The following is a 26,137-nucleotide window of genomic DNA, read 5'->3' on the forward strand; positions in this document are numbered from 1 at the left end:
TAAAGGGTCAGTTCATTCAAAAATGACAATTGTGTCATTTGCTTACTATAATGCTGGAAGAAATTCATAGGTTTGGGACGCCATGAGGGTGTAAATGATGACCGAATTGTCAGTTTTAGGAGTGTATTTTTCTAAAAAGTTGACATTCATTATTTTTGGTCAGTGAAATTCTAATGTTTGTTTACCAGTGAAAACACACACGAATGTTCCTTTGGCCACGTCATCTTTGCAGCGGATGCCCCATCCCTTGTGCTGCGTCATGAAGAGCTCCAGTCGCAGCTGTAAACCGTGCTGAACCAGCCTGTTGCTGCACATTCTCGGGTCACAGCGGCACAGAGGGTTACACTCATACACCCTAGACAGATGGAGAGAGAAGAGTGAGATAATCGACTTTGTGTTCAAAAACACAAACATAGATTCACCTTTGAGGTGGGAAAGTTACAACTGTTTGAATATTTGCAGTCTAGTAATGCTTTGCTGATTAGAGCAGATCATGACTATATTGGCAATGTAGGATTACTTTCTGACAAAAAAATGTGAATTTATAAATAGATTTGGAATTAAACATTTCACCAAAGTTTAACCTACCAATATTTGTAACACGTTATAAATAATAAAAAAAAAATATTATTATTGCCAATCAAGTTAACACTAACAATAGTCATGTTTTCTTCCAAGTTACGAATAAAAAAATCTGAATATCATAAAAACAATTTGTGAATAAAGCAGCGTTTTCATCCCGTGTGTTTGAAAACAAAATCATAAATTCTGAGGAAATAGGCACAAAATATAAATGAAAATGGAAGTTGAACCACTGTAGTTTTTTTTAAAAATGTAATGAATTACTTGGGGTTTAGAGTGCGCAGACAAAATGTTCTGATGGTGGCAGATGGCTTATGTCTGGGAGCCAATGCGTGTCAGATAGTTCTGGGAGGTTATGAAAGCCAATCATTTTGATGACAGGCTTTATGTCCGGCATTTCAGAATAGCCAGAATAACATATCAGATAATGGTGGTTTTCTCTGAGCATATTATGTATTCACATAATTCGCTGAGGCAAAGTCACATGATTTTTTTTATTTATGCAGATCTGTATTCCTATTTAAATCCTATAAGAATATATTAATTAAATACCTTTCCACTGTATTTTATGCGCATGTCTTATCGAATAATAAAAAAACATGCATATACTGTACATGAGATTGTTTCCACATATTACAGTTGCATTAATAACCTAGCTAATGACACATGCAGAACAAGACAGACAAAGAGAGAGAGACAGACAGATAAAGAAAGAGAGAGCGAACGACTGAATCTAACCCTGTCGGCAAGCCTGTTTGCAGTCTCTTATGAGTGTATCCAGCAGTAACATCTACGGGACCATCACTGCATAATGATGTGGCCTCAATGGTCAGTTGGTGGCATGAACACTTCGACCTGAAACAAATACAGAAATACATGCTGTATATTACTGACTGCCATGATTTAAAGGAATGTTACAGGTTCAAAACAAGTTCTAGTGAAAGAAAAAAAATCACATGTACAATAAATGTACAGTACTGTGAAGCCCTAGAAAAGGTAAAAGACAAAGCTAAACATTTTGTTATGACCGATATCAGTTATCTTAGACTATGATCTCTCCTGTGTCCTGTGAGTTAAATGGGTTTAACTCAATGCTCATATTGAGAGAAAACAGAGTTTTTGAGTGAAAGTTAACCAGCTTTACATGGTCATGATGGTAATTAAAATGTTAGATATAATTTTGCACAGACAATGTTGGTAAGCAATTCCTTTAATTTTCCTTGGAGTATTATAGACACATGCCAGTGTTCACTAACCGATACAAAAGACTCAAAAAATGCACCTGTCCCGACAGCCATCAGTACAGTCACAGCCAGTCAAGAAGTCTAGACTTGTGTTGATGGAGACACCTGGAGCTGGAACTCTTTCTTTGGTGTACTTGACATTAGGAGCAGGTGTATTGTCCACCTCATTAATACAGGGCACTGGCAGCACCTCCCTGCCCTCTGATATGTCCGGCAGGTACAGGTGAGGCTGGCTGGTTGAAGTGGAAGGGGGTCGGGCACGATTCACAAGGACAAACGGGTCCATACAGAACATTTCCAGGAAGAGGAAGTCACAGCGTGTTTCGAACAGGTATTCTTGCACTTCCGCCATGTCACATAGGCTCCGCCCACACGGAGAACGATAGAAAATGTGAAAATAAACCTAATTAGAGTGAAGAGCAAACACATTTTTGGAATGCATGAACGTCCAAGTACAGTTCAATTATTATTTATATTATAATTTTTACACAGTTTTTTAAATGTCGATTTTAATCTTCTGATGAAAATGTAATGTAAAGGAATACTCTGGGTTCAATACAAGTTAAGCTCAATTGACAGGATTTGTAGCATAATGTTGATTACCAAAAAAATTTATTGAGACTCGTTTTGAGACTTTTCTTGAAAACAAAATCAAGATTACAATGAGGACCTTACAGTGGAAGTGAATGGGGCCAATTATTGGAGAGTTTAAACAGAAATTTGAGGATTACAATTTTACAAAAACACTTACATTAATTCTTCTGTTAAAACCCATGTGTTAATTGAGCTTTAAAAGTTGTTTAAATCGTTGTTTTAGGGTTTGTGTTTATGGTGTTATGTCATCATGGAAACAAAGTTGTAAAATTGGATACAACTCACACAGAAAATGTTGGCAAGTGATTTTATCACATTAAAATCATGTTAACATGCATATTTGTTTTTGTTTTTTTCACCCAATTTGGAATGCCCAATTCCCAGTGCACTTTTAAGTCCCCGTGGTCATGTAGTGATTCGCCTCAATCCGGGTGGTTGAGGATGAATCCCAGTTGCCTCCGCATCGGAGACCATCAACCCACGCATCCGGGCTTGTTGAGTGCGTTGCCACGGAGACATAGCGCGTGTGGAGGCTTCACGCCATCCACCAAGGCATCCGCGCTCAACTCACCACGCGCCCCACCGAGAACGAACCACATTAGCGACCATGAGGAGTTTACCCCATGTGACTCTAACCTCTTAGCAACCGGGCCAATTTGGTTGCTTAGGAGACCTGGCTGGAGTCACTCAGCACGCCCTGGGATTCGAACTAGCGAACTCCAGGGGTGGTAGCCAGCGTCTTTTACCACTGAGCTACCCAGGCCCCCTAACATGCATATTATTAACATTTTGTGGCAATACTTCTGAAATAGTGAATATTTTAATGTTTACAGATTGGCCCCATTCACTTCCATTGTAAGTGCTACTCACTATAAACCAGATTTTTATTTTATTTTTTTACAGAAAATGAGGAACAAGTCTAAATAGATTTTTTGGTAATCATTATTATGCCATAAATGCTGTCAATTGAGCTTAACTTTTATTAAACTCAAACTATTCCTTTAAATAATCAATTTGTTATGTCATATTCATTACTTTTAGTCAACTGTAATCTAAAATTGCATATAATTTAGTCAACAAATATAGCAAAACTTTGTTGAGGATAATGTGTAAAACGACAAATATTCAGATTTAAAATATTCAAATATGTTGTAAAATGTAAACATGCATGCAGCCATAAAGATAAACAAAATACAACATGTGAAAACTGTCCTTGTCCTTGAAACCCCAGCTCCTAAAATAATGGCATACAATGCGTATACTTAAAGGTGCTGGAAGTGATTTTTTCATGGAAAGGTATGCAAAACATTGTCCTACTCCCTATGAGATATTACTGAAATAATTATTGTAAGATATCTCACCTCTCTGTGACAGATCTAGACTCTGTAAACAGCAAACAAAAAATGTGCCCGACAATGACGCTTTCGACCTGTCGATCATTTTGCATGTTCTCATAATATTGCAGTTAATTATTGAGACTTACGGTCATTTTTAAGCCATGTTGTACATAACAGTTGTCAGTTGAGGGCGCTATTTTGCTGCTGTTTTTTTTTAAACAACCGTTTCTGATGTGGGTCTCAATAAAGCTCATTTGTTATCTTTGGAGTGGCGTGGAAGTAGAACTGCTAAAATCACTTACAGTAGAAAAGTTTGAGCTACTTTATAGAAGTAACTGTACTGTAAATTCTTCATGCATGAGGCTTATTAATTTTCCATGTTTTAGTCAGTTTAGGATATTGCATTCTGTGCTGTGCAATTTTACAGAAACAGCTCATTCATTTTTCAAATTTTCATCCACAGTACATCTGAATTAAAATCTTTTAATTATCATCATGATGCATCTTTGAAAGCACTGATGAAATAATAAAAAACAAACCTTCATCAACAAAATTTTAGTCAGTAATTTCGTTGACGAGATTAACACTGAGCTCTATTAACAGGGTTCCCATACTTTTTGACCGATGAATTTCCATGACTTCTCCCAAAAGATATTTCAAATTCAGAGCGATTCAACAAATCATTCAGACTGTTTCATGAATGGCTTCGACTGATTCATTGAAAGGAACCAACTCACAAATCAGCCTTAACTATAGCTTGCGAATCACGTTATAATATACAAAAGAGCACTATTTTCCCCGACAAAATATTTTAAACAGAGCGTGAGAAAATTGTGCGTTTAAATTTTAATGCAATTATATGAATTATAATATAATATAAAATATTAGTAATATTTTCAGGTTTTCTATGACTCATTTCGGGAACACCGAAATAATGTGTGGCTGCCATACAGAAATACATTCAATGCAGTTTAATGGTAATATAAAGAACTCCCACAAAAATGCCACCCACCTTTCCATCGAGGCGCCTCCGAGCAGTCATTCGACGAAACTTAAAAAGCAAAGGAATAAGAAGTGGGTTCTGACCATGATGCATGTCAACCAGTGACGGTCTCACCCCATCCAGACATGCTGGACAACAGCGATGATATATGTATGCAGACTTGGAGTGGTCTTTCTCTGAAAAATGCTCCTCTCTCTCATTAGGGGCTGGTCGTTTTGAACTTCTGGAATACAGAGCCAGATTTGAGGTGGTGGAGGTGGGTATTTTACAAATTATACAGTATACAAGTTGTAGCATCTTATACTATCTAACAGCGCTGCTAAATCTGAAATTGGAGTGAAGATTAAATTATGGGATTTAGTGTAAAATCTTCAAAACCACAATGAACAGAAAAACTCAAGTATTTTTGCATGATCTTAGCATTTTAAAATGTGACAGAGAAGAATACTTGAACATACAGAACACAACTTAATACTGTAACCTTCATGTTGATGTCAACCTTGAATTATACTGTACAACAATTTCAGTGAAATTCATAGTGATATGTATAACTCACCTTAAAGACTCCACTGTTTGCATATTAGCCTTTGCTACCCTGGATGAGGGCATTACCAACCTCTGGAGGATGATTTTAGGTTGTAAAATAGCCGAGGTGAGATTTTGAGGGTTAACAGACAGTGTTTTGGTGACTGTAGCATCAGCTTGTCTGGTCACTCTTGTGGGAGTGACAGTTGACATGGGATTTTGAGGGTTAATAGATGGTGTTTTGGTGACTATGGCATCAGCTTGTTGGATCACTCTTACATCTGATGTGGGATTTTGAGCAGTAATAGACGGTGTTTTGGTGACTTCGGTTTCAGCTTGATGGGTTGCATGTGTGGGAGAGACAGCTGTTGAGGTAACAGTTGCCGAGATAACTGTTGTCGAGGGGGAAGTTGTATTTTGCTGAGGCACAGCACTTCCTGCAAAACGAGAGACATAGATGGGAATTATGGAACATGTATTCCTTTTCAATTTAGCTTTGTATTTTGCTTTTACTCTGTAAAGCGCTTTGAGGTGCTTTAAAAGGTGCAATATAATAATAAGGTTTGTTGTTATTATCAGAGTGTGCATAAAAGCACAAAATCCACACAAACACACACAAAAAGACTACCTGGTTTAGCGGGTTGTGTTTTATGTTGAGCAAGACGCTTCTTGATATTAACAATGTGCTCCAACTTTTCTGAGCCTTTATACACCCATTGTTTTTGCTTGTCCCTCTGAAACAGAGACACATTTACTAACATCAAAAATGACATCCAGGAATATAATGATCAGCCTCTACTAGCAGCCTGCAGCAGACCCAGTTTCACCTTAAAGCAGATCTGGATCAGACTTCCATCCAATTGGAGCACCGTGCAGGGCTCAAACCTGCCATTCCGCTCCGCCTTAGTCTCCTGCCCCACGCGAAGCACAACGGCAATGGGATTGGGATAAAAACAGAGATATTCCTTTACCTCCAACTGAACTGTCTCATCCTCAATGTCCTTCCATACCTTTTTCACTGCAACAAAAAAAAAAAAGCAATAGAATAATGGCATGGGTGTGCAAAATATAGTTTGTTTCTTCTAAATGAAAAAACATATCCAGATCCTACAAAATAATTTGGTCAAGACAAGATATGTCTTATTCACAATGCTTCTGTATTGCTCATCCCCAAGACCACAATAAAAAATAAAAAAACAACAATCTATTTTCATTTTAGGTCCAAATACACACCCCTTGCCTTTATGGCTTGTGATCCCAACACCCCACACTTTCCTTTTTGTTCAGTTCATTTCATTAAAAAGATGACTTAAGCTATACTTTGAGCAAGCTACATAAAATTACCTGACAGCTAACACTGAAAAAAGTTTCCTTAGAAAGCACACCCCTCTCTTTAAACAGCAAAACATAATCTAGTAGAGGCCCATGCTTTTTTTTTTTAGCCAATCAAAAATGCTATGTCTGTTAATAATTTTGCATGTTCAGATTCGCTGATATAGGGTTTGCTGGGCGTAGAATTGGAGAGAGGGTGTATGGTCGAAGGGACAGGGGCCAATCTAATTCAGTGGCTAAGTTTGGCAGAAGTAACCAAATCGGCTGAAATAGCTAAAGTACCTTTAAATACAGATTTAAAAAATAGAAAAAAATTGAAAACTAAAAAAGATAGAAACATTTCTTACGAAAGAGAATTTCTTACTTTGTTTGCAGACAAAATGAAGGTCTGGCAGTGCGAGATAAATAACTTGGCCATCATCAAAAAACACCATGAACCTGAAAGGTTTAGCAAAGTATTAGAAAAACATTTTACATTTATATACTGTTATCAACCGCAATATTTATTTATTTGGAATGCCCAATTCCCAATGCGCTCTAAGTCCTCGTGGTGGCAGAGGACGAATCTCAGTTGCCTCCGCATCTGAGACCGTCAATCCACGCATCTTATCACGTGGTATGTTTTTGCGCGTTACAGCGGAGACGTAGTGCGTGTGGAAGCCCACGCTATTCTCCGTGGCATCCACACACAACTCACCACGTGCCCCACCGAGAGCGAGAACCACACATTATAGCAACCACGAGGAGGTTACACCATGTGACTCCACCCTCCCTAGCAACCGGGCCAATTTGGTTGCTTAGTCACATGGCTGGAGTCACTCAGCACGCCCTGGATTCGAACTCGCGACTCCAGGGGTGGTAGTCAGCGTCAATACTCGCTGAGCTACCCAGGCCCCCCCTTCAACCGCAATATTTAAATAAAAGCGTTAATGCTTAAAACACCAAAAGCTAAAACTTTCAACAAAGCTTCAAAATTCAAACCACTGAAAAAAAAACAACAACAAAAAAAAAAAACACTTAAAACAAACATAAAAGATACTGTAGTTCACCCAAAAATTAACTACAAAAACATTCCCCTCCACCATATCTAAAATGTCATTTGTGCTTGCACACATAACCTGGCTGTTACAGTGTCAATAATGTCAAATGGTATTGATGGACCCTTTTCACATTTCCAGGTTTGTAAACTACAGCGGGTTAAACTTCTATAGTGGTGAATGGGAGAACATAGCAAATATTTTTTCATTCCCACTTGCTCCAACAGCAAAAGAAAAAATCCACAATTATATTTCCATGACTTTTAAGAGGTAAAAAAAAAAGAGCAGTGAATTACAACAATCACAAGAGAGAAAAATGACAATTTTACTGTCATTCCTATACAGTGCATCCGGTAAGTATTCACAGCGCTTCTCTTTTTCCACATTTTGTTATGTTACTGCCTTATCCCAAAATGGATTAAATTCATTATTTTCCTCAAAATTCTACAAACAATACCCCATAATGACAACATGAAAGAAGTTTGTTTGAAATCTTTGCAAATTTATTAAAAATAAAAAAACGGGAAAAAAAAAAAAAAAAAAAAAAAAATAACATGTACATAAGTATTCACAGCCTTTGCCATGACACTCAAAATTGAGCTCAGGTGCATCCTGTTTCCACAACTTGATTGGAGTCCACCTGTGGTAAATTCAGTTGATTGGACACGATTTGGAAAGGCACACACCTGTCTATATAAGGTCCCACAGTTAACAGTGCATGTCAGAGCACAAACCAAGCCATGAAGTCCAAGGAATTGTCTGTAGACCTCCGAGACAGGATTGTATCGAGGCACAGATCTGGGGAAGGGTACAGAAAAATCTCTGCAGCATTGAAGGTCCCACTGAGCACAGTGGCCTCCATCATCCGTAAATGGAAGAAGTTTGGAACCACCAGGACTCTTCCTAGAGCTGGCCGCCCGGCCAAACTGAGTGATCGGGGGAGAAGGGCCTTAGTCAGGGAGGTGACCAAGAACCTGATGGTCACTCTGACAGAGCTCCAGCATTTCTCTGTGGAGAGAGGAGAACCTTCCAGAAGAACAACCATCTCTGCAGCACTCCACCAATCAGGCCTGTATGGTAGAGTGGCCAGACAGAAGCCACTCCTCAGTAAAAGGCACATGACAGCCCACCTGGAGTTTGCCAAAAGGCACCTGAAGGACTCTCAGACCATGAGAAACAAAGATTGAACTCTTTGGCCTGAATGGCAAGCATCATGTCTGGAGGAAACCAGGCACCAATCATCACCTGGCCAATACCATCCCTACAGTGAAGCATGGTGGTGGCAGCATCATGCTGTGGGGATGTTTTTCAGGGGCAGGAACTGGGAGACAAGTCAAGATCGAGGGAAGGATGAATGCAGCAATGTACAGAGACATCCTTGATGAAAACCTGCTCCAGAGCGCTCTGGACCTCAGACTGGGGCGAAGGTTCATCTTCCAACAGGACAACGACCCTAAGCACACAGCCAAGATAACAAAGGAGTGGCTACGGGACAACTCTGTGAATGTCCTTGAGTGGCCTAGCCAGAGCCCAGACTTGAACCCGATTGAACATCTCTGGAGAGATCTGAAAATGGCTGTTCACCGTCGCTCCGCATCCAACCTGATGGAGCTTGAGAGGTCCTGCATAGAAGAATGGGAGAAACTGCCCAAAAATGTGTGCCAAGCTTGTAGCATCATACTCAAAAAGACTTGAGGCTGTAAATGGTGCCAAAGGTGCTTCAACAAAGTATTGAGCAAAGGCTGTGAATAATTATGTACATGTGATTTTTTTTCCCCCGTTTTTTATTTTTAATAAATTTGCAAAGATTTCAAACAAACTTCTTTCATGTTGTCATTATGGGGTATTGTTTGTAGAATTTTGAGGAAAATAATGAATTTAATCCATTTTGGAATAAGACTGTAACATAACAAAATGTGGAAAAAGTGAAGCACTGTGAATACTTTCCGGATGCACTGTAGCAGCTGATTTTGATTGCAGCAGTGGTGACTAATTAAGTTTTTTGTTTTAATTAATGCCAGGTTAATATTATACAAGGAATGTTATAAATTCACACTAAATAATAAAACAAATTGAAAACAAAGTTTGCTAGATTTACTCTGCTAAATAAGGCGGAAATGCGTCATCACAGCCTGTGGTAAGGGTCCAAGGTCCTGGGGACTCTAGATTTGAATGTGGACTTGTGTAGTACATTTGAGAGTTACACGGGCCGAGCATAATACTATTATGGTGCTTTTTGTAATTTTTGAAGCTTGACAGGCTAAAGGCCTGGGAATTTCTGCGTTGCGGATCGGATTGCGCCTGATCACCGTGTTGTCTTTCAAAGCATAGTCTTTTGACTGCGAGCGAATATGAACGCATTTGATGCAAGCACACTATGACCGTTTTGTGATACTCTTTTAATATAGTCAACAGCTGGTGCATGCACGTGGCCCAGATTTTCTCGAAATGCGCACAGTCCTTGCTGAATCAGAGCGATCAGCAACGCGGACAACCAAAGTATGCTTTGGCTTCAAGTTCCCATTCATTTTCGTTGTATGGAAAAGAGCACCCTGTACATTCTGCTAAATATTTCCTTTGTGCTCCACGGTGGAAAAAAAAAAAAAAAAAAACATGCTGATTTTGAATGACTTAAGGCACAATGTAAGAGTAAATGAAGACAGACTTTTCATTTCTGGGTAAACTATTCCTTTATCATAAATTCACCTCATGCGATTCTTGCGATCAGGAAGTTCAGCAAGCACTGCACCAATAAACCAGGTCTTTCCTTCATTATCTCGGCAGCTGGCCACAACACGACAGCCAATATACAGATCCTTGAGCAACGGAGACTTCAGACAGGCCACTTGGTGAGCAGGCAGCATGCTTTTTTTGCCATTCTTAAACTCCACCTTATACATGTTGCCATCCTCTGAAAGGAAAAAGATAGGGCAGGTCAAAAGATTGCTGCAGTGACATATTATATGTGCTATATTCCAATTATTTTAATTCTGGGGCTGCCCCCTGATAGTGGACGAAATGTTAGTCGATGAGAAGAGTCTTGGTTGACCAAGTTTTGATTGGTCGTTTGGGCAGAAAAAAAACTCCACAGGAAACCGACGAACACCGGTATTATCACTGGTTGGACACTAGGTGGTACTATGGGGTAATTTGCATTAAGCAGGTTTAGGGTTAAGCCTACACAATAAAGCAAGACACCTTGATTTCAAACTTTGAACTTTATTTTGTATTTATTGTAACTAAAAATTCAAATGAAACTGGAAAAAAAATCTCTGGCAAAGAACCTGCTTCATCTGTGCATTCTCTATCGGTTGGGCATTTCATTGTCTGGGAAAATACATCACCTGTGTGAATGAATTTCTCTCTCTCTCTCACACACACACACACACACACACACCCACCCCCGCAATATCCAATTACATCACCAACCCCGGGCTGAGGGATCGGTGAATATTCTTGCTTTAGTGATTTTGCATTGAAAATTTTATTAATTTAAAAAGAGAACCTTTTACATGCGTGTGTTCCACAAGACTGCACGCCTCTGTATCAGCGTGTCATACATGCGCATAGACGGGTTTTCTGTCATCTGTTCTTAATAATATAATAAAGTGTGTTTCTTCAAGCGTGTAATATTAATTTGATAATAATAATAATAGCCTAATAATAATAATTATTATTATATAATACATGGGAAAATGAGCCAAATATCGTCGACATCGTCAAAGTCATCAGCTAGTGGCGATCACTCTGACCATCATCGATCCTCAACATCATCATCTGTCGGCACAACCCTAATGTGCATTTCTCTCTATAAATTAACAAAATGTTCAGACAGCCTCCTTGCTGGTTTTTCCGACACATTCAGGATCATTACTGCTTTTGCGCTGCGGCTCGCTTCGTGCGTGCGCTTGTAAAATTCATATTTTGAAGGCTCATTATTACAGTTAAGTATTTCTCTGTAATGTAGAACAGTGTTAGCAATGTTACTTATAACATTTCTCAGCCCTGTAACTCATGCCCCCCAAAATTACAACTTTAAGGGTCAAGAGCAAATGTAATAAGAGAGCTATAATTGAGGGGAAGACTTTCAATTAATAAAAAATTACATTTTGGTCAGTTCGTCACACATTGTATGTATCACTTTTATTGTGCTTATTTTTAAATATTTTCCATCTCCATTCACTCTCACTGTTATGGAACAAAGTACTCTGCTAAACTCCTTTTGTGTTTCAAGGAAGAAAGAACGTTATAAGAGTATGGAATGGCAAGAGGGTGAGTAAATTATGACAATTTTTCTGATATTTTGAGTTTATTGATTGTTTCGAAATGTGAATGATTACATGCTTACAATTACTTGTTTCTGTTACTGAACAATTCTTAAAGCTGAAGTATGTAATTTCTGTGCCACTAGCGCCACTGAACGGAACTGAAAAAATAAAATGTTTTCTGAAAACGCTCATCGTTTGCTTTTGTTCAAACATCAGTTTGCTCAAAACAAACACAAGAAATTTTATAGTGCCACAGAGACACAGTGTTTACAGTTTGAGAAAATTTACCTATGAATGGCTTACTTATACACTGCCTGGCCAAAGAAAAGTCACCATTTGGATTTAAATAAGCAGATACTTAAAGGTACACTCAGCGATTCCTGAGAAACACTGTTGATATTCGAACTCAACTGCCAAAACAAACACACCCCTCCCTTCAGTGCTCCTTTGGAAGCTCCGCCCCCAAATTCATGCAGGCGCATGACAGTAACAATTCGGTTTGCTGACCAAAATATGGTGCAATCAGGCACGCCTGCTACTCGAGGGTAAGTTAGCTTCAATAAGTGAAAGCAATTTTTATCCCTATGAAAGTTCAAGTAGCTTATGTTTTTTGTAGTACTGTAAAAAGTGTGACTAACCATGTTACTTGGTTTGGAAGCTAAATGTTTATCTTAGCAAAAGTCTAAGCAACTAGAATTAGCGAGAGTTTGTTGTTTAGTTTGATTTTACAGTAACACATACAAAACCACAGTGACCGAAGAGGGTGCTACCAAACATGTGTTTTTAAATCTTCGTGGCTATAAAACCCTTTGCAAACATTGTGCAGACACATACCATTAGACGATTAGAGGGAACAACAACACAGCAAGTAATGTAAATAAAGTTAGCTATGTAGAGGGTTAGCAAACTGTTGCTACAGTAAGTTGCTGCTGCTAACATAACTTGCAGAGAAGATGAGACGGTTTTAAGCAGACCAGCTCCAGATACTCACAACTCTCCTGCTACTAAATCTAACATCACAACAACAGCATATATGGGTTCTGTGAAACATAGCAAAATTTATGTTACCCACCTATCGAGAAGAAAAAGAGCAACTTCTGCATCCGTCTTCAAGCCTTTTACCTCTTGGAGTTCTCACCACCACTGAAAAGCCTTGCCGATGTTGACGCGGCTCCTAGCTCTCAATTTATCATAATCCTTCTTTTTAGTCTATATTTGTCTGACCTTATTCTCAAGGTCCGTTTCTCAGCCATTTGTCTTCCTTGGAGTTTAGAAAGTTCGCATCAGCCAGATTTGCCATCACTTTTCTAAGGAATTTCCCTCTTGCACTGCCCCCACCCCCCATCCTGTACACATGCAAGAACCACCCCCTGTTGCTGATTGGCTGGAGTAGTGTTGTGTGGATCGGTCCGATCTACTTTGTTTTCAGTCCATTTACAGAGCCAGGGCTGTGTACAAATATTACACTTTTTTTCAACCCACCCACAGAATGGACAGCTAGCAATCTTTAAGGAGTTATTTGCAGAATTTGACAAAGTGTATTGGATTAGAATTACTGAGTGCACTTTTAAGAGCCTATGACTGGATCATTATTGCAATGATTAATATGTTTCAGCTGGCAACAATTCTTTTAACCCTAAATGATGCAGTGTGTAGCTTCTCATTTCTTAAACAACCATGTCGGAAGACGTATCCCGTGGTCGTGGAAAAGATGTTACTGTGTTTCAGAAGGGGCAAATTATTGGCCTGCATCAAGCAAAGAAAACAACTAAGGAGATTGCTGAAATCACTGGAATTGGGTTAAGAACTGTCCAATGCATTATTAAAACCTGGAAGGATAGTGGTGAACCGTCAGCTTTGCGGTAGAAATGTGGTCGGGAAAAAATCTTGAATGATCATGATCGGAGATCACTAAAATTCTTGAAGTCACATAGTAAAAAAAAATCGACAGTAAAACGCATGGCTATGTTTAAAAGTGAAAGTAAAGGCATATCCACACGCACAATGCAACGAGAATTTACAGGATTGGGACTAAACAGCTGTGTGGCCACAAGAAAGCCACTAGTTAGTGTGGATAATCTGAAAAAAAAAAGACTTCAATTTGCTAGGTACCATAAAGATTGGACTGTGGAGCAATGATAAAAGGTCATGTGGTTTGATGATTCCAGATTTACCCTATTCCAAAGCGATGGACGAGTCAGGGTAAGAAGGGAAGTGCATGAAGCGATGCACCCATCATGCATACTGCCCACTGTACAAGCCTTTGGAGGCAGTGTTATGATCTTGGGTTGCTTTAATTGGTCAGGTCTAGGTTCAGCAATGTTACGCAGCAATAAAATGAAGTCAGCTGAATACCAGAACATACTGAATGACCAGGTTAACCCATCAATGGATTTTTTCTTCCCTGACGGCATGGACATATTCCAGGACGACAATGCCAAGATTCATCGGGCTCAAAATTGTGAAAGAGTGGTTCAGAGAGCAAGAGGAATCATTTTCACACATGAATTGGGCACCACAGAGTCCTGACCTTAACCCCATTGAAAGACTTTGGGATGTGCTGGACTTTACGGAGTGGTTCAACTCTCCAGTCATCATTACAAGATCTCGGCCAAAAATTAATGCAACTCTGGATGGAAATAAATGTTGTGACATTGCATAAGGTTGTCAAAACAATGCCACGAAGAATGCACGCCGTAATCAAAGCTAAAGGCGGTCTAATGAAATATTAGAGTATGCAACTTTTTTTTTTTTGGCTAGGCAGTGTAGTTGTCTCTGCCTATTAAACTGACATATAAGTATTTTAACACTGAAAAATGTACATACTTCACCTTTAAGTATGTTTGGGATAATGTATAGTCGGAGGGAAATTGTCATCTTGTAGGGTTTATTTTACGATAATAAAAGTCTGACTTTATATTATCCTGCTTATTACATGGCTAGTTTCCAAATAAATGAACAAATGGACATGAAATATTAATTTGAGATGAAATGTCACTATTTAGAAATATTTGACTGCTGCACGCCACGATTGACCAATCAGAATCGAGAATTCCTGACAGCCATGAAACGATAGTAATAAAAAATCAAATTTATTCATAATTTCTAAAAAATTTAACTTTGGAATGTCTTGGAGAAAACTAAAGGAACACAAATATACTTTAAGTCTTCAAGAAAAAGTGTAGGTCTGCCTAACCTGTTTTTTGGACCTCTTCTACTGTTCCTCGACACCATGTCTTATCCTTCCACTTCCCCAAAACCTCTGTGCTGACCTTCAGTTCGATCTCTTTAGGTATCTTAGAAGGCTTGGGGGGCTCACTGGATGAAGCCCTGGAAAATTCCCAGGATGACGCCTTGGAAGCTTCACTGGATGACGCCTTGGAAGCTTCACTGGATGACGCCTTGGAAGCTTCACTGGAAACTTCACTGGATGACGCCTTGGAAGCTTCACTGGATGACGCCTTGGAAGCTTCACTGGATGACGCCTTGGAAGCTTCACTGGATGACGCCTTGGAAGCTTCACTGGATGACGCCTTGGAAACTTCACTGGATGACGCCTTGGAAACTTCACTGGATGACGCCTTGGAAACTTCACTGGATGACGCCTTGGAAACTTCACTGGATGACGCCTTGGAAACTGATAAGATCAGCGACAGAGGGCAAATAATTTATTAGATGAATATTTTGTAAATCCCATGTGGAAAATTGTGTTTAATGATTCAGTACGATTAAGGTTTCAAAATAAACTAGTCAATAGATCACTGAAACCACTCAATCAATGGATTGCCTTCAGAAAGCCTTACATATTTAGCCTGGTTTCAGGTTCACCTGACCCTGATCTGACACTTTTCATAGATGCTTACTTGCACTCAAAAACAGCTACACATACAGCGGAATAAAAAGTATATATGGATCCTGGGACACTCTCTTAGAGTCATGCTGAAAAAACAGCAGTCAAAAACATCCATCTGAATGTGTATGGTTGTAGTGGTTGTGCTTTACAGCAATACTCGGACTCATTTATTATTATTCTTGGAGATTTTAACAAGGCAAATCTCACACGTGAACTGCCTAAATACAGACAGCACATTACATGCCCCACCAGAGACAGAAATGCACTGGATCATTGCTACACAACAATAAAGGATGCAAATCGCTCTGTCCCACGTGCAGCTTTAGAAATCTCTGATCACTGTCTGGTTCATCTTCTTCCGACCTACAGGCAGAAACTAAAATCAGCTAAACCTGCAGTAAAGACTGTAAAAAGACAGACCAATGAAGCAGAGCTGGCACTACAAGCCTGCTTTGACTGCACTGATTGGAGTGTTTTTGAAGCTGCAGCCACAGACCTGGACAAGTTCACAGATACTGTGACATCATATATCAGTTTCTGTGAGGACATGTGCATTCCTACTAGGACTTATTAAACATACAACAACGACAAACCATGGTTTACAGGCCAAAGAGGATGCCTACAGAAGTGGGGATAAAATCTTGTACAATCAGGCTAAATACCGACTGACAAAGGAGATTAGAGTGGCTAACAGAAGCTATTCTGAAAAGCTGAAAAAACAGTTTTCAGCTAATGACCCTGCATCAGTGTAGAGGCCTGAAAGGCTTTACCAACTACAAGACACCATCCCCCAAAACTGTAGGGAATCAACATCTGGCTAATGACTTGAATGTGTTTTAATGTAGATTTGAAAAACCCAGTCACACAACCCACACCCCCTCCGACCTTCACGGCACACAAACATTTACACCTCCTACCACCACCCTCCTCCCCTCTTCTGCTACTCAACATGCACTTAAGATCTGTGAAGATGATGTGTGCCAGGTCTTCCGGAAACAGAAGACAAGAAAAGCACAGGGCCCAGATGGTGTTTCAACCACTTGTCTAAAATCCTGTGCTTACCAGCTGACCCCCATCTTCACACAGATCTTCAGCAGAGTTACATCACCAAATGACTAGTCCATTTTTGGGCAACTAAAAAAAAAAAAAAAAAAAGTAAATCTTAAGTGAATTCAATACTGAAAAGATTTGATAAAAAAAAAAAAATTTGAAAAACTATTTTCGGTAAAAATAACTATTTTATGTATATTCAAGCTCATTAGATTTTCACATTGTTCCTGTAGCGTCACCTTTAGTGAAATCATTTGCAAGTTTTGATTCTCTGGTTCGCTTCACAAGCAGCGCGCTGTTTGTTTGGCGCGAGTTGCTCCCTACGTAGAGAGTTACAAATCAGTCACTTATGGGCTCAGTTTCAGTAAGGATGCTGCCATAGAAGGCAGCTGCATATGTATGCAAGAGGCAGGTCACTACATCTCTGGACAGATGCAAAATCTAGGAAAGACAATCCTGAACTATAAGTAAAGCTTACCTTGTATAGCATCTGAAGATTCAATAGAAGCAGCAGGTGAAAAGCAGCTTGAAGATGAGCCAGTTACAGCTTTGCTGGTTGTTTTTTTGGTAAACGTATTTGTAGATGATCGTAAGGATGATGGTGAATCAGGAAACCATGATGGATCCGATGAATCATCAGAGTTTGTAGGGCTTTCAGGCTCCTCTATGTCAGTTGATTCTGCATTACTTTCTACAGGTGAGGGTGTACTTGATGTTTCAGATTGTGAAATAGGACTGTTGGTGTTGGATGCAGCAGCTGTTGAAGATCTCAGCCTGGTCGTGGCACTTGTCGAGGACGCAGAGGATTTGGCAGATTTCTTCCTTTTTGTCGCTTTTTTCGTCTTCTTGTCCATAGAAGCCAATTTATCACTGGCAATAGTTTTTGGTTGTTTAGAACTGCTTGGCAGCAAAGAGTTTTCGGAAGGAGTCACCTGTGTCGATTGAGGATCAGTGTGGAATGCGGATGCTGTGGAATCCGAATTCTGAATAGCAATAATTTTGTGTTGTTCTGAACCATTTGGAGGTGAAGACATTTCAGAAGGGGTCTTTTCTGCTTGTTGAGGATCAATCTCATTTGTTGCTATGGATGCTGTATTATGACTGGCAGTAGTATGGGGTTGTTCTGGTTTGATTGGAAGCAAAGGCATTTTGGAGGTCAATTGAGGTTCTGTTTTAATTTTTACCTTTGAGTCCAAAATACAACTGGGAATTGTTTCAAATTGTTCAGAATCGCTTGGAAGAAAAGACATTTCAGGAGTTACTTCTGTCAATTGAGGTTCAGTCTTAATCATTGCCATGGATGACCAATTTTCCATGGCAATAGATTTGCATTGATCTGAACTGCTTGGAATTGATGATAGTTCGAAAGGAGTCATTGCTGTTAATTGAGATTCAGTCTTAATTGATGCTATGGATGGCGAATTATGACTGCCGATATTTTTGTATTGTTTTGAACTGCTTGGTTCGGAAGGAGTCAATTCCATCAACTGAGATTCAGTCTTAATAGTTTTGTGTTGTTTTGAACTGCTCTGAAGCGAAGTCATTTCAGGAGAGGTTAATGCTGTCAACTGAGTTTCAGTCTTAATCGTTGCTGTGGAATCTGAATTAGGACCTCTAATATCTTTACACTGTCCTGAATTAATTGGGAACAAGGACAATTTAGAAGGACATAGAGATTCCGTCTTAATTATTGCAAAGGAGTTGTCTGTTAGTTCCAGGCTTTGTTTTGTCTGGTTAATTGGTGGGGAAGAATGCGTAGGTGTAACAGACTCAAAACGGCTGATCTCAGGGGTCGAGGTTGATGAGGGTCTGGAGGTGATATCTGATGATGATTCAGTGTTTATGGAGGAAGATTTCTTCACCATTTGGACTAAGTCCTGAACCAGTCTGGAGGACTTCTGCATGGCCACAGTCACCTTTTCAAGCTGAAAAACAGAAAATCAAGCAAGGAAAGCAAGCAAGAAATAAGAGAGTGCACATGGCACAGTGTATATATTGACGTGTGTGTGTGATTTTTTCAGTTCATATCCTCACCATTGGTTCCAAGGTTTCTTTGGTAGCTGCAAGTGTAAGAGAGAAACCAGTCAAATCAAGAGCACAAAATGGTACAGATTTTCCCAAACAACACTTCAAAGCACTTTTCATCATATATGTCTCTTACCACCCAGATCAATGACAACAAGATCATCATCATCCTCATCTTCATCATGGCCAGTATTATCCTCTCCATCCTCCTCGTCATCATCTGTGATATGAATGACATCCTGTGATTCTTTGACCTCTTCTCCTTCCTCCTCCGAGTCCACGTCTTTGTACTCCAATCCCAACATTCCATAAAGACCTTTCATCACCGACTCACACTCAAGGACTGATCTGACATAGACACCACATACAGCCAATCAGAGACAATGAGAAGATGGTTATAGTAAAGTATGGACTAATATCTATATATATTATAATATTTATTTGCAATATCTCTCTACATTGATATTTCTGAAAAGCATGGAGCAACTGAAAACACAATCAATGTAAAACTAATATACGTAATAATTCAAATTCAAATAAGGGATGCACTGATAGAAATCTTTGCTGATACCTTGGCTGATTAGCTTGAGATAGATAGATAGATATATATATAGTTATAGATGATGACTGGTTTGAATGCAGATGTTAATAATACAGTTGAAGTCAGAAGTTTACTTACACTTAGGTTGAAGTCATTAAAACTTGTTTTTTAACCACTCTACAGATTTACTATTAGTAATCTTTAGTTTTGGCAAGTCTTTTGGGACATCTACTTTGTGCATGACATGAGTAATTTTTCCAACAATTGTTTACAGACAGATTGTTTCACTTTTAATTGACTATATCACAATTCCAGTGGGTCAGAAGTTTATATACACTAAGTTAACTGTGCCTTTCAGCAGCTTGGAAAATTCCAGAAAATGAGATCAAGCCTTTAGACAATTAGCCAATTAGCTTCTGATAGGCTAATTGGAGTCAATTGGAGGTGTACCTGTGGATGTATTTTAAGGCCTACCTTCAAACTCAGTGCCTCTTTGCTTGACATCATGGGAAAATCAAAAGAAATCAGCCAAGACCTCAGAAAAAAAAAACTGTGGACCTCCACAAGTCTGGTTCATCTTTGGGAGCAATTTCCAAATGCCTGAAGGTACCAAGTTCATCTGTACAAACAAAAGTACGCAAGTATAAACACCATGGGACCACGCAGCCATCATACCGCTCAGGAAGATGATGCATTCTGTCTCCTAGAGATGAACGTAGTTTGGTGCGAAAAGTGCAAATCAATCCCAGAACAACAGCAAAGGACCTTGTGAAGATGCTGGAGGAAACAGGTAGACAAGTATCTATAGCCACAGTAAAATGAGTCCTATATCGACATAACCTGAAAGGCTGCTTAGCAAGGAAGAAGCCTCTACTCCAAAACCGCCAGACTACAGTTTGCAAGTGCACATGGGGATGAAATCTTACTTTCTGGAGAAATGTCCTGTGGTCTGATGAAGCAAATATTGAACTGTTTGGCCATAATGACCATCTTTATGCTTGGAGGAAAAAGAGTGAGGCTTGCAAGCCGAAGAACACCATCCCAACCGTGAAGCATGTGGGTGGCAACATCATGTTGTGGGGGTGCTTTGCTGCAGGAGGGACTGGTGCACTTCACAAAATAGATGGCATTATGAGGAAGGAAAATTATGTGGATCAAGACATCAGCCAGTAAGTTAAAGCTTGATCGCAAATGGGTCTTCCAAATGGACAATGACCCCAAGCATACCTTCAAAGTTGTAGCAAAATGGCTTAAGGACAACGAAGTCAAGGTATTGGAGTGGCCATCACAAAGCCCTAACCTCAATCCAATAGAAAAGTTGTGGGCAGAACTGAAAAAGTGTGTGCGAGCAAGGAGGCCTACAAACCTGACTAAGTTACACCAGTTCTGTCAGGATGAATGGGCCAAAATTCCAACAACATATTGTGAGAAGTCTGTGGAAGGCTACCCAAAATGTTTGACCCAAGTTAAACTATTTAAAGGCAATGCTACCAAATACTAACAAAGTGTATGTAAACTTCTGACCCACTGGGAATGTGATGAAATAAATAAGAGCTGAAATAAATCATTCTCTTTACTATCATTCTGACATTTCACATTCTTAAAATAAAGCAGTGATCCTAACTGACCTAAGACAGGGAATTTTTTCTACGATTAAATGTCAGGAATTATGGGTTTATTTTAATTGTTTGAGTTTAAATGTATTTGGCTAAGGTGTATGTAAACTTTGGACTTCAACTGTATATACATTTTTGCTCTAATGTAAAAACCTAAAGCTGATGTAACTTTCGGTGTTCAAATACTTTCTTCTATCCCAGCTTAATATGCAGAGACAACTGTAAGAAAGCCATACATAGATTAATTTTCTCAAAAACTGTAAAATCTGACACTATAAAAATTCCTGTTTGTTTTGAGCAGCCCATTTAGACCCACCCCTACATCTATCTGCACTGGTCTCAGAACAGTTTTAAATTAGGGCTGAAACAATTAGTCAATGTTATTGACAACTTCAACATTAAAAAATTGTTGACAAATATTTTCAATGTCGAATAGTCGTTTGATCTCATTTTACATAACATGAGATCACATTAAACTTTAATGATGTTGCGCGAGAGCAGCACTGCAGCTCACGCCTGATTGAGGAGAGGAAGAATTACACAGCTCACAGTCCAGATGCACACTAAACTTTCCAAACAGCTTTAGGTGATTTAGATTGCAAAGTGAGGGAATTATACAAAAATACAAAATAAGTAAATACAGAAGCACTCTTGTTGTGGAATATGCGGAGCCGCATAAGCAAAACTTGTGTCGAGCGTCTTTATAGGAAACACCCCAGCGTTACATCTTAAATGCAATTATATTTAATGCGTTATAGCTTTATTAAAGTTCAAATAATACGGAAGCTGAACATGTAAATAACTACAAACTCCGAAACTGGCATTTCTCTCTGCGGTCAGTGCCCCTTCAATGAGTTGCGCGAATGTCCCGATCTAAGGGGGAGAGATTGAAACTGCATCCGGCTGATGCACACTCTGTCGCGGGGACGCTCATCCCTCGAGTGCGCGCGCTTGCTGCAGCGCACTCGATTATATTATAACATGATAGCTCGCGGCTTATTGAATCGTATTATAAACTCAGCAAAAAAAAGAAAAAAAAGAAATGTCCCTTTTTCAGGACACTGTAAAAGTATCCAAATATCTTTACAAATCTTTATTGTAAAGGGTTTAAACAATGTTTTCCATGCTTGATCAATGAACCATAAACAATTAATGAACATGCATCTGTGGAACGGTCATTAAGACACTAACAGCATACAGACGGTAGGCAATTATGGTCACAGTTATAAAAACTTAGGATACTAAAGAGACCTTTATACCGACTCTGAAAAACACCAAAAGAAAGATGCCCATGGTCCCTGCTCATCTGCGTGAACATGCCTTTGGCATGCTGCATGGAGGCATGAGGACTGCAGATGTGGCCAGGGCAATAAATTGCAATGTCCGTACTGTGAGATGCACTACAGGGAGACAGGAAGGACAGCTGATCACAGCTCGCAGTGGCAGACCACGTGTAACAACACCTGCACAGGATCGGTACATCCGAATATCACACCTGCGGGACAGGTACAGAATGGCAACAACAACTGCCCAAGCTACATCAGGAATGCACAACCCCTCCATCAGTGCTCAGACTGTCCGCAATAGGCTGGACTGAAGGCTTGTAGGCCTGTTGTAAAGGCAAGTCATTACCAGACATCACCGGCAACAACGTCGCCTATGGGCACAAACCCGCCTTCGCTGGAACAGACAGGACTGGCAAAAAGTGCTCTTCACTGAAGTGTCGCGGGCCTGCAAGACAGGAATGTCAGTGTTCTGCCATGGCCAGGGAAGAGCCCGGATCTCAATCCCATTGAGCACGTCTGGGACCTGTTGGATCGGAGGGTGAGGGCTAGGGCCATTCCCCCAGAAATGTCCGGGAATTTGCAAGTGCCTTGGTGGAAGAGTGGGGTAACATCTCACAGCAAGAACTGGCAAATCTGGTGCAGTCCATGAGAAGATGCACTGCAGTACTTAATGCAGCTGGCGGCCACACCAGATACTGACTGTTACTTTTGATTTTGCCCCCCCCCAAAAAAGATGCATTCACCTGAGCAGCAGCATATAAGATATATAGACTTGCTTTTAGAGAACAGATCTTGAAAATAAGTATATTTTGTCTTTACTGCACTCGCAGAAGTATAACCAAGTGAAAAAATACACTAATATACAAAATACACTTATTTAAGATACCTTCCCTTAAAGCAATTCTAAATACCTTATATGTTGCTTCAAGTAAATGTATCCTGTTTTAAGGATGTTTAGACAATTTTAAATGGAAAACAAGACAAAAACACAGTGAATTTCAATACTGAATTAAACTTAAAGTATTTTTTCCCTTTAATTCAGTGAATGTCATTTAGAGGTAAGCACATTTAATGCAACCTTTTAAGTTGGGGCACAAGCTGAATAATCGGTTAAGAAATAATGATTAATCGTTGCAATAATCGTTTTAATAATCGTTTGATTAACTGATTATCAAAATAATCGTTAGTTGCAGCCCTATTTGAAATGCACCTTATTTTCATCCTTACTCCATATAAAGTCTTTGAAAGCAACATTTTTCAGCTTTTGGATGAACCCATTGATTTTCAATATGAAAACGCACAGGTGAGTCACGTGATGCCATGCGAGGATCAGATGTGTGAACGGCGAGCTCAGTGCACTTTGCTAGTTTTAATACTTTTTATGACATTGTAACACTGTTCAGTGGAAAGAAGAACAGGGAAGCGAGGTTTCCAGGTTCAGGTATGCGTTTAATTTGGCCACCTTGATGCTTACAGTTTCACAGACTCAACAGTCTCACAGGCACGGAGTTATTTAAACACATCAGCTTCACAGGCAAATAGTTACTTAAACACTTTAGCTTCACAAACACAATAAACACAACATCTTCTGTAGCACCGTGGCCTTCCTTGTGCCAGTCTCTCTCTCTCTCGGTTGCTGGCGGCATGGCTATTTATATGCCGCTCTCCCCCTGCTCACTGGAATTTGAGACAGGTGTTAAACATAATCTAGCTCAGGTGCAAGCGCCCTTACCGCTTTCTCTCTCTCCGGACGGACGCTTGAACACGCTCCCGCTGCCACATATCCCCACCGCCCAACTCAGGCCGGGGAGGCATCCGGCCTGCCTACCACTCACCCCCCAATTTCTGGAAAGGAAGTCGGCAACAGCCATCTGCGCTCCTGGTCTGTGGACCACCTTGAACTTAAACGGCTGAAGAGCCAGATACCAACAGGTGCTCCGCGCGTTGGTATCTTTCATGCGGTGGAGCCATTGGAGCGGGACGTGATCCAAGCAGAGGGTGAAGGCCCGCCCCAACAGGTAGTATCGGAGAGTGAGGACCGCCCACTTGATGGCGAGACACTCCTTTTCCACGGTGCTGTACTTAGTCTCTCTCAACGAGAGCTTATGGCTAATGTACAGCACCGGGCGCTCCTCCCCCTCCACCACCTGCGAGAGTATGGCCCCCAGCCCCGTCTGAAGCGTCCATCTGCAAGACAAAAGGGAGAGAGATATCAGGTGAATGTAAGAGTGGCCCCCCGCAAAGTGCGGCTTTCACTTGCAAAAATGCCTGTTGACACTGCTCCGTCCACTGGACCGGGTCTGGAGCTCCCTTTTTAGTGAGATAAGTCAGGGGGCTGGTAACGTCTGAATACTTAGACACTAATCTCCTATAATAGCCAGCCAGCCCCAGGAACTGTCACCCCCTTTTTGGTCTTGGGCAGGCCGCAATCGGCGCAGTCTTGTCAATTTGGGGACGCACCTGCCCGTGGCCCAAGTGGAACCCCAGATACCGTACCTCCACCCGTCCAATCGTGCACTTCTTGGGGTTTGCTGTGAGTCCGGCTCGTCGCAGCAATCTCATAACCACCCTCAGATGTTGCATGTGCCGCTGCCAATCATTGCTGTAAATGATGATGTCATCCAAGTATGCAGCGGCGTAGGCCGAATGCGGTCTGAGGATTCGGTCCATGAGACGCTGAAACGTAACCGGGGCTCCAAACAAACCGAACGGAAGCGTCACAAATTGGTGTAATCCGAATGGTGTGGAGAAAGCCATTTTTTCACGGGAAATTGGTGTCAAGGGGATCTGCCAATAACCCTTGGTCAAATCCAGCATGGAATAAAATCGAGCAATTCATCAACGCGAGGCATTGGGTATGCATCAAAGTTAGACACCGCGTTGACTTTTCTATAATCCACACAGAATCGTACAGACCCGTCACTCTTAGGAACTAGAACAACTGGGCTGGACCAATCGCTGTGGGATTCCTCTATTACCCCCATATCGAGCATAGCATCCAATTCTTCCCGGACAATTTTCTTTTTGTGCTCGGGCAATCGGTAGGGATGGCTACGTACCACCACCCCTGGCTTGGTCTCGATGTGGTGCTGTATGAGGTTCGTACGACCTGGTAGAGGGGAAAACACGTCTGCAAACTCCTTCTGCAACTTGGCAACCTCTGCGAGTTGATACGGTGAGAGGTGGTCTCCGCAAGTGACTGGGGTGAAATGATTGTGTTTTGTGTTCACCTCTGGCCCGAGCTCCGCCCTCTCCGGGACTACCGTAGCCAACGTCACAGGGACCGCCTCGCTCCACAATTTCAGGAGGTTGAGGTGGTATATTTGACATGCGCCCCCTCTACGGTTCGCTTTGCCTCATAATCGAGATCCCCCACTCGCCGTGTGACCTCAAAGGGTCCTTGCCACTTGGCGAGTAATTTGGAGCTCGATGTGGGAATACGAGTACCTTATCTCCCGGTGCAAATTCCCATAGCCGAGTTCCCCTGTCATACAGTCGGCACTGTCGTTCTTGAGCTTGGAGCAAATTCTCCTGTGTTAGTTGTCCAAAGGTGTGGAGTTTTGTTCTAAGATCAAGAACATATTGAATTTCATTCTTACTGTTTGAAGGACCCTCCTCCCAAGCTTCGCGCATAACATCAAGCACGCCATGGGGACGCCGCCCGTATAGTAGCTCGAACGGGGAAAACCCAGTGGAGGCTTGCGGGACCTCTCGTACTGCGAATAACAGGGGATCGAGCCATTTGTCCCAATTTCTAGCATCTTCGTGTACGAACTTACGAATCATATTTTTAAGGGTTTTATTAAATCGCTCCACCAGGCCATCTGTTTGTGGATGATAGATG

At 40.6% G+C, this 26,137-nt stretch overlaps 1 protein-coding gene across 4 annotated transcripts in view; it reads right to left on the minus strand.

Moving 5' to 3' along the window:
- The window catches only part of LOC127425596 (histone-lysine N-methyltransferase SETDB1-A-like), a 42,924-nt gene that overhangs the window by 6,762 nt on the left and 10,025 nt on the right, over positions 1-26,137 (minus strand). For 2 of the 4 annotated variants that reach the window (XM_051671735.1, XM_051671737.1), the window contains exons 3-15: positions 18,987-19,198; positions 18,860-18,885; positions 17,304-18,750; positions 15,119-15,559; positions 10,361-10,565; positions 6,982-7,055; positions 6,113-6,303; positions 5,914-6,019; positions 5,317-5,722; positions 4,770-4,983; positions 1,865-2,229; positions 1,321-1,437; positions 186-355 (exon numbers count right to left, since the gene is read on the minus strand). In XM_051671735.1, coding sequence (XP_051527695.1) covers positions 186-355; positions 1,321-1,437; positions 1,865-2,229; positions 4,770-4,983; positions 5,317-5,722; positions 5,914-6,019; positions 6,113-6,303; positions 6,982-7,055; positions 10,361-10,565; positions 15,119-15,559; positions 17,304-18,750; positions 18,860-18,885; positions 18,987-19,198 — 3,974 coding nt within the window. Of the gene's footprint in view, positions 1-185; positions 356-1,320; positions 1,438-1,864; positions 2,230-4,769; positions 4,984-5,316; positions 5,723-5,913; positions 6,020-6,112; positions 6,304-6,981; positions 7,056-10,360; positions 10,566-15,118; positions 15,560-17,303; positions 18,751-18,859; positions 18,886-18,986; positions 19,199-19,865; positions 20,011-26,137 lie in introns of all 4 variants that reach the window. The other 2 variants (XM_051671738.1, XM_051671736.1) reach the window with 2 other exon arrangements.

This window comes from Myxocyprinus asiaticus, chromosome 34 (assembly GCF_019703515.2).
Source record: "Myxocyprinus asiaticus isolate MX2 ecotype Aquarium Trade chromosome 34, UBuf_Myxa_2, whole genome shotgun sequence".
In the NCBI taxonomy this organism is placed as follows: domain Eukaryota; kingdom Metazoa; phylum Chordata; class Actinopteri; order Cypriniformes; family Catostomidae; genus Myxocyprinus; species Myxocyprinus asiaticus.